Source organism: Arachis ipaensis, chromosome B03, assembly GCF_000816755.2.
Source record: "Arachis ipaensis cultivar K30076 chromosome B03, Araip1.1, whole genome shotgun sequence".
NCBI classification, from domain to species: domain Eukaryota; kingdom Viridiplantae; phylum Streptophyta; class Magnoliopsida; order Fabales; family Fabaceae; genus Arachis; species Arachis ipaensis.
The window spans coordinates 105,247,765-105,256,965 of record NC_029787.2 but is presented as its reverse complement, the minus strand read 5'-3'; the positions used below and the strand labels follow the sequence as shown (position 1 = coordinate 105,256,965).

Genomic DNA, 9,201 nt, shown 5'->3' with positions numbered 1-9,201 from the left:
TAATAAGAGAGTGTCATGTGACACATTTGATTACTAAATTAGATAGGAATATAGGATACATAATACACTACAAGAAACATTGTTAAAATCGACGGAAAAATCAATAGCTAAGCTGACGATAATATTAAAAATCGACGGCAAAATGGACGGCGGAGGTGGTCACTATTAAGCTTGTCAATTTTTCAGAATTCGAATAAAATCGACGGCTTGCTTAGCCATCGATAATAATTTAATAAAATCGACATCATTTTCGTCTATAATATGAGTTTGAAAATTTTACCTTCTTACTAAAATCGACAATGTTGCCGTCGATATTATTATATAAAATCGACGCCATTTTTTTCGATATTTGATTCAATAAAATCGACATAATTGCTGTCGATTTAGTTATTTAGATACCAACATAAAAAGCGACAACGTTACTGTCAATTTTAATAGCTATATTTTTTAATTATTTTTTCTATTTGTATACGAAATATTTATAATTTTATTCGTATAATATTATTACATCTAATATTATAAATTGTTTCAATAATAATTAATGAATATAAAATAAAATAATCTTATACTAATTTCGGATTATTTTTATTATTTTCCAACAATTTTTAAAAGGGAAAAACTACATTATTTTTCTTATTAAAAAGTTATTTAAGAGGATAATAAATATCAGATTTGTCTGCAATCATTAGCGATCAATTTTTCTTTCACTGTTTACAACCTCTATACCACTTGTCATTATCATGCCGCTATACATTACCTTTCTTTTCTCATGAAAACAAAAGAAAAATGTAGGTTGTAGATCTTACTCACAAAGCAAAGATAATAATAATAAGAATAATATCTTTAATCAGTAGAATTGACATAAATCAGTTCACAAGGTTTTCACTTTATATTATGTAGGTAATAAGTAATTTCATTGTGTCTAAGATAAGGTTAATAGTTAATAATGGCATAATCATGTACAATAATAGATCTTGTGCTCTGATTCCTAAGGCTTCTTTGGAAGGTGAATCTCCACGAAAGACAAGACTTCTGAAGGTATATCCTTATATCAGAGTGGAGATATTGTTTCACAAGTAAGATAGAAATTGAAGCATTAAGGCACCATTTAATGCATGAGATAACAGAATGTTTTATCCCTTAGAGCAAGAAGATAAGATGAACTTAGAAGATCTGGAATGCTGACCTTTGCAGCTGTTAACTTGTCCATGTCAAGGTAGTGTAAAACGAACTGTGTTGTCGAACCATTCACTATAAGTGTTAAAAACACAATATCACCAGTGAAGAAAACAAACTGCACAAGCAAAAGGTATTTGAGTGATGAATCTAATGTCCCTGTACAGTCATAAATCATAATTAAATCCTAAACCCAGAACATACCAGCGTTCCTGTCTCTAGAGTCAATTCAAGTGATCGGCCACTCGAACGCTAAACAAACCCAAAATTTAATAATTAAAAGATTAAACTAATAATAAGATAGTATTTGCATAAAGAAATTCAGAAAATTAGCAATAAAGGAGAAGTGTTTGGCTAAAAAATGCAGCTTTCATTAGTTATTGAATACTTGCTTTGACTGATAATGAAAGTGACAAGGCAACTGCCCCTCGCAATCCTGACCAGATTAAAATACTAGCTTCTTTCCAATCCAAGCCATATCCAAAATACCTTAGCAAGGGAAATAATGCACCAACTACGATGCATCTTGACACTTGAACATAAACATAGAGAAGCAAGAGGTGGGTCCATGATGTTCCTTCAATAGAACCAAGAATTTGCAGCGAGTCTTTTAGACACAACAAACATACATTTTTATCAAGAGCAACTAAATGGAAAAGTGAGAGTATTATCAATGGCCTATTGAGCAAAGAAGATAATTTAAAAGGTAAATACTACCATGATGGAAGACATTGTCATCACCAAGTACTCCTTCAGCTATAACAACTCCACTGCAAAAAGAAGATAACATAAAAAATAATAATAAAAAAGGGTATGAAAAGCTTGATTCACAAGTTATATCAATTGCTTGTTATGATTTCAGAATTCATTTATGATCTTACCTTAAGATGAAAATTAATGTATTAGCAATATATGCAACCATTTCCCTGGAGAAAATAAAGTCAGTAAAATAAGTATTTACTGTTCTACATAGATTTAGATAATTAGATTCCTTTTATCTATTTCCTTTTATCATCACTAGAATGAATGTTGTTGAAAATAAGAAAAATCAAAACGATGTCCTATAAGTATATAATTTATATAAACAAGTAGAAGCAAGAAGTATACCAAAAGATATGTAAACTTTGTTGACTTTCACGCTTAAAAGCTGTCCTTGCAAATGTAGAATAGAAGCTGTAGAAAAATTTCAATAACTAGATTCCAAATATTAAGAGATAAATGCTAAAGATCGACTTACATTCCTAATGACATGACAAATAACAGATTTTGAATTCTTTGGACAACAAAAGACAACTAAGAGTGCAAATTAAAACCTACAACATCTTGGCCATCATAGGTGCTCTTATAGACAGTGCCATAGGCCCCATTCGCCACAACATGTTGCAAACTGGATTCTCTTAATAGCACTCAAAGTTCTCTGAGAACCCCACTGTTAAAAATATTAAGCACAAACAAAACACATATCCATCAATACACTTCATTGAGCAGAGATAAAAATAGTTAAATAATCTAACTTAGTTGATCATTCACTGAAATTAAAAACAAGAGAAACCCAAAATGACATAAAGGTAGAAGCTTAATTCAAAATGACATAAAGTGTTCAGCAAATGAGACCATCTTCCATCGACTTTTGATCCCTCTTCTTTAATAAAGTGTTCCAAAAGCGACTCCTAGAAGGATTACTAACAACCCTAAACATAGTAGCAGAATACGGGTAAGCCTCCATGTTCCTTTGCTCCCCAATATTCCAACTGAACCAGGACATGGTCAGAGCGGTGCTCCACAAAGTTCAGAATTCCCAACAAATGCATTGCTACCCATCAATTTGAATGAATTCCCTGTTGGAATTGAACCCATGATATTGTTGAAGGACACATTGAGAAGTTGTAAACTTTAAGAACTACCAAACTTTTCAGGTATGGGGCCATTGATTTATTTGATAGGTCTATAACACTAAGAACAGGGATACTGGCTAGTTCTTCTGGTATATGACCTATCATATTGTTGTTCGACAAGTTCAGTTTTTCAAGAGCCTGACATTTGGAAAAGCTGTTTAGTATAGTTCCAGATAAGTTGTTCTTATCTAGATCAATAATTGAAATTGACTTACAGGACTCAAACTGAGGAAGATCACCTGAAGTTTTGGCTCCACTTCTCACTGCGAACTTGTTTTCTGCTAGCACAAAACTTAGACACATATTAGCTCTTAAAATAAAATAGAACAAAAAAAACATGACCAGGATTTAACTATCGTTAGTTTTTGGGAACAAATTAGTCATTGTAAAATCTTGCAATAAATCTAATAAGTGCAAACAACTAGTCAATTTGTTCAGAATGTAGGCAATGAAATAGAGAGATCTGAGTCCTATACAAAATGCAAAAAGCAACAACACCTATATTTGGTTTAGATTTTAGATGACTTAGCCACCACAAACATGATTAATTCTAGGCATAAATTAAAAATTTCTGAATAATTCTTTCCTCTCAGTAGAGTTCATGACTTCAGAGAGTCACGATTAGGACCAGAAAAAACATGACCAGGATTTCTGGATTTAGGAAATAGGAGATTACGATTAGGTCATAGTTTGCACCTGAAATAGGGAATTTCCAAATGAAACTGAAGTTGGCTTTGAAAAGAGTTCAGTAACAAATTATAGAGTTAAGATTCAATCTAAAACAAAAGAAAACAAATTAAAGTCGCTCAATACAAACAGAATCATTAAAAAAAGTAGTGAATAAAAAAAAACATGAGTTTATGCTACAGAATAATTGAAGTGAATCTGAGAAATTAGGGATTGAAGAAATTAGATACTAGGTTCTTCTGTGCTTTTTAAGTTGCTTCAGGATCCAAATTAGATTAATGATTAGTACCAAATCAATCTTTGAAGACCTATTCTGTAGTAATGCTAAGCAAATTTTTTATCCAAAAAATTGATGAAAAATCAATGAAGAACAAAAGAGAGAGAGAGAGAGAGAGTAAGTGAGTAACTAATTTTGATTGAGCAGCAACAACAACAGTGCAGAGAGACAAAGCAACAGCAGCACCGATGTGATGGAAGCAGTGGAGCGACAGCCGCACGGAAGCAGTAGAGCGACGGATGGAGAATGAGGGTTGAAGTATGCAAGGTGAATTCAGGGATAAAATAAGGGTCGGGGAAAATTGAAATGGTGAATTTGGGGAAATGAAGGAAACGCGAGGAGTGAGTGGGGGAAAAGTTATTTTATTGATAAAAATCGATAGCATACTCGTTGATTTTAATTTAAAAAAAAATGTCTTAGTCGTCGATTTTATATATTAAATCTATACCCTCCATTTTATTTTGAAAAGTGATTAAGATCGTTTAAATTTATCGACGACAAAATGTGTCGATATTTTAAATAATAAAATAGATGCTATGTTCGTCGATTTTAAAATAAAAGTATTTTCCACTCACGGTCCGTCGAGAATATGTCGATAATAAGAGAACGGTTAATGGATTACCAAAAAATCGACGACCTTGCTGTTGACTTTAATATTTTATTTTTAATTATCATTTTTAATAATATCGACAGCAAGCCGTCGAAAAATATCGATGGGAGAGATAACCGTCGATTTTTAGCATCGAAAAATACACTTTTTCTTGTAGTGATATATGTATATTTCAGTTTTAATTTTAATATTTTAATTTTAATTTAATGCAATTAAAGAATATCGTGTTGCATATTTTGATTGTCAAATTAGTAATTAGTCATTGATATTAAATTAATAATGATGTATAAAGTTATTTGTTTGTGTAACTTTGTAAGTTACAAAAGTTAAAAGTTAAATGATAAAAATTAAATATTGCAAAATAAAATTACTTATTGAATGGGTCCGTAAACGATTTTGATTCAATCATGCTCTATTTTGAAAAAAACTATTAAATTTTGTAATGATTGTATTATCAAATTTAAAATAATATTAAATTCTCTTGGTACAAACTCACATTTTTTTTATGTATTATTGCCTTACAACAAATTTCAAAGTGTGGACAATTTATAGTGTCTGTCTTTAATAAGTTCAAGTCTTTTAAGTTTTTCAGATGTGCTCAATCAATAATTTACAAATATAACCCATATAGGGGTTAATAATAATAATTAACTTTTATATTTACCATAAATATTTTTAAAATTCATCTAGTGTAACCGTAATTTCTTTACCCTGTAAACTCACTGCACTCTCCTTTCTATCCACAGAAGTCAGAACCACCACCCCTTTCTCCACTCTTCTGTCTTCTCTGGTCTCTGCTGTTGCCGTCCAGCCCAGCCCTTGCTGCCGGTCTCAGTGCATCTCCCGGCGTCATTCTTAGCCTCTCTCCATCCCTCGTTTATTCTCAGTATCTCTCTTCTCTCTTCGCGTCATTCGCCTCAGTGCGCCATCGTTCTCTCTGCTGTCGTCGTGGCACCCGCATCGTTTCGTTTAGCATCGTCATTCTCAGCAAGTCAGCGTCGTCGTTCTCAGCGAGTCAGCGTCGTCGTTCAGCATCGTGTCATCCCTTCATCGCTGCACTTCTAGAGTTTCAATAGAGCCTCAGCCTCAGGTAAGAATTTTCTTCATTGATTTCATTCAATTTTTTGTTTTATTTATGTTTTTGTTCAGTTTTTTTGTATGAATTCACTTCATTGATTTCATTCAATTGTTTTTTTGTTCTGTTTATGTGTTTGTTCAAATTTTTTTGGTTCTGTTTATGAGGTTTAAAAAATTTTAAATTCTATTTTTATGGTTCCAGAATGAGGTGATTAGCTTTTAGGATCTTATATAGTTATATTTATATGCTAGTATGATTCAGTCATTCAGCTACATTATGGGCGTGATGTAAACACTCATGTTTATTCATGTTTTTTAAAAACACTCCATGTAGGACATAGTTTTATGATGCAGAGATCATAATTATGGGTGTGATGATGTTTTTAGTAGTTTTGCTAAGAAATGCGACTCTTATATCCCCATACTTTATGATTTTACAGGATAAGATAAATAATCAAATTAAAGATTGTTTCTCATGTACAAGCTCAAACAAAGAAAGTTGGGGTAAATGTTCTTCTTTAGGAGGCAATGATGAAGACTTTGTGCAGATTTAAGGGTCGATAACCTCCCTCAGGTATACGTATATTGCATACAGACATGTGCACACGTGCATGCACTCACAATGTTTATATGTTTCTCTTCTTGTTCTTAGTTTTATTGATTAAACTAAAGGGTGATATTGAAAATGATGTGTAGGTAAGTGAGATTCTAATTTGAATGTTAGTATATATCAATGTGGTCTGTTGTGGTTGCTTCTCATGCTTATTTGTAAAGTTTGAGTACGTAATAATATCATTGATGTTAACAATTTCAGACTACAGTAAGATGTATTTGCAACATCTTTGAGAAGCATGAAAGAAAAGTGTTCAGAGCCAAAAGAAGATGAACAGAAACTCAAGAAGAACAAGAACAAGATCAAGAAGAAGAAAAAGAAGAAAGGCGAGACAGCTGACAAAAAGGGAAAGGGTGACAGGTTTGAGAAGTTAGAGGCTCTGAGTAGACAACTGCGGCATTGCCTTCTAAAGGGATCAATCCATTGAAAACATTAGTTCTCTTGAACATTTGTATCATACTGACTGACATATAGATATTCTTCATGTCTAATTCTGATGTTCTTAGAGTATCGGTGTGATCCTATAGATAGATATTCTTCATGTCCAATTCTGATGTTCTTAGAGCATCAGTGTGATCCTATATTTGTTGTAGCCACTCTTTGGAATTTGGTTTTATTGATTTGTAATTGTAGGCAATCAGTCCTTGTAAGAATACAAAAATGGATAGCAAAGGAGTATATTGCCAAGCATAGTTGTCAAAATCGAACCGGTAATTGAACTGGTTAGTCTATTAGTTTATTGATCTATTGGTTCAATCAATGAATTACTAGTTGAACCAGTAGAACTGATTTTACATAAATAAAAAATATCAAATAGTCAAAAATTAAAATTAAAATTTAAAATATATATATCTTCACTAATATTTTAAAAACAATCAAATTTTAACAAATTATAATCAACAAGTTATAATCTGATTATTATTAAATAAGTATATAAAATTCTAGTATTTTTTCATATTAAAGATTTTTTAATTTTATTTTTATTAAATTTTCTTTTTAATAATTAAATATTTTGACAAGTATTTTATAACAATTTTCCCAATAATAAATACCACAATTAAAAATACTAAAACAGCTGAAAGCAAACTAATATTACTATTAAAGTGAAATCAATAATATGCTTCTATTGACAATTAAAACCAATCATGAAATTAAATTACATGGAAGACCCTGCAAAAGCATATACAAAATTCTAACTTTCTAGTCTCTCCAAGGAAAGCCAATAGAGAGCCAGAATAGAAGCTGACATGGAAAACATTTGAGTAATCCCTATAACTTCTATACACAGCCAAACCCAAAATCTTATATACTAAAATACAAAGGAATCACCAACGAGATGGAAACCTAAAGGAATGAGATTCAATAACCAGTAAGCAACTGTTTAAGGCTATACAACCTATCTCCTAAGCTATAATAATATGATCTCCAACATAAGATTGATAGACAACAACTCTATCCTCTACATACTTCTTTTGCCACCTCCTGAAAGCTGCAGAGTGCCACTGGCTGAATGTATTATTATATTGACGGGCTGAGAAGATACAAATCCTCAGTTGTAGATTTTTACCGGCTTCTTGAATGCGTGATGATTATGCAAAATTGAGAACTAATCATTGGAAATGTCAAGAGACATTCAAATAGAATTATATCCAGTGATGCATATTCTATGCATGATCTCAAGCCATTAATTCAAAGAATTTGATTTCAAATTGTCTTCATCTTTAAAAACTTGAGTAATATCTAGAGATCTTTTTCTCCTGCTGACTTATAGCTTTTCTATATCTGTTGTAAATGCATTTTCAACAACAAAAGAGAATATATAGGCTTCAACTAACCTGTTCACCAACATAAAAAATCAGTTATCACATTCTAATCACAAAAATTTGTAAGAAATTTTAGATTTAAAAAGCATTCAAAAATTTTTCTCAAGATCATTCAGTAATGCTATACCAATGAAACTAACCTTTAGATGTTTGAATAGTAAAATTGCCAAACTAAAATAAAAAATTCAGATCCATACTCGTCTCATCATTCTTAAATTATCCCCACGACTTCAATAACTATACTTCCAACCCCAATTGTGCAATCCAATCACAGTGAACAACCACCACAATGGAAGAAATAGATACATGTATGCTAAGGTGTATTACTTCTAATTATAAATAAAAGTCACTCACTTTGTTCATATCTATCGCAACTCAACAATCATGCATTCACTATAGTTAAATCTCACCAGTAAAAATTGGAGGCCAAAGAAGAAGTCAAATTTGCATTTGAAAGCTACAATCATATATTTACATAAAAAAACAAAAATAGAAAATATCATTTTTCTAGAGACTGTGTTTTTAGTTCACTCAAATCTCAAACCTTGATAAGTTAAAAAAGGATGAACAAAAGTCAGTCAATTATGAATTGAAAAACAAAAGGATGGGACATTGGAAAAAGGTTTGAAAACTAAAAATCCTGTATCATGAATAGGGGCCTCTTTATTTTGATGAAACACTTGAGCAAGTGCTTGAAACAAAAAACCTGGTATAATAATCCGAAATTGTTCATCGTTCTAGATTACAGAGCCATCATAATTATAATTTAACTAAAAAGAAAATGAAAAATCATGGAATTTGAGAGAGGAAGTGGAAGGAGCGGAAGAAAATGAGAGAAGAAGCTAATAGGTACTCACTAATCGATTTCTTCGTCGTCGACAATCATACAAGCAAGGACAAGAGAGGAAGAATCGTTGCCGGAGATCTTCTCTATGGTTGTGGAAGGGTTTCTTTGCTAGGAAAGCCTTGCAGCGGCAATCTCCGGCTAAAAGGAGGGTTTCATTGCTGATTCTCTCTTATTTTATAATGGGGGCAATTTTAAA

The 9,201-nt window shown here is 31.7% G+C and overlaps 1 protein-coding gene and 1 long non-coding RNA gene across 17 annotated transcripts; one reads left to right on the top strand and one right to left on the bottom strand.

The window, feature by feature from the left end:
* On the bottom strand, window positions 857–4,358 carry LOC107630808 (sodium/hydrogen exchanger 8-like). Of its 16 annotated transcripts, none has more exons than XM_021119193.1 (10): window positions 3,768–4,358; window positions 3,287–3,349; window positions 2,494–3,209; window positions 2,284–2,349; window positions 2,058–2,102; window positions 1,894–1,946; window positions 1,569–1,783; window positions 1,381–1,428; window positions 1,187–1,294; window positions 857–1,032 (listed from the first exon to the last, which is right to left on the bottom strand). In XM_021119193.1, the coding sequence occupies exons 3-10, from the start codon at window positions 2,553–2,555 to the stop codon at window positions 934–936; spliced, it is 696 nt and encodes a 231-aa protein (XP_020974852.1). In that variant the 5' UTR covers window positions 2,556–3,209; window positions 3,287–3,349; window positions 3,768–4,358; the 3' UTR covers window positions 857–933. The 16 variants fall into 16 exon arrangements, 15 of the variants coding, with proteins under 15 accessions (XP_020974852.1, XP_020974855.1, XP_020974858.1 ...); XM_021119196.1 differs by having other exon boundaries at window positions 2,494–3,014; XM_021119199.1 differs by having other exon boundaries at window positions 2,494–3,014; window positions 3,311–3,349.
* On the top strand, window positions 5,223–6,983 carry LOC107630807. Its single transcript, XR_001618402.2, has 3 exons — window positions 5,223–5,735; window positions 6,163–6,296; window positions 6,537–6,983. It is a non-coding gene; the product is annotated as an uncharacterized LOC107630807 (long non-coding RNA).

What these genes read in the sequence shown, in the direction of transcription:
- LOC107630808 (XM_021119192.1), bottom strand. Translation starts at nt 2,555, where the DNA reads ATGTTGTGGCGAATGGGGCCTATGGCACTGTCTATAAGAGCACCTATG. An exon ending in CCTATGATGGCCAAGATGTT is followed by an intron (nt 2,350 to 2,493) that starts GTAGGTTTTAAT and finishes ATTTTTCTACAG; the next exon opens with CTTCTATTCTACATTTGCAA. An exon ending in CAAAGTTTACATATCTTTTG is followed by an intron (nt 2,103 to 2,283) that starts GTATACTTCTTG and finishes TATTTTCTCCAG; the next exon opens with GGAAATGGTTGCATATATTG.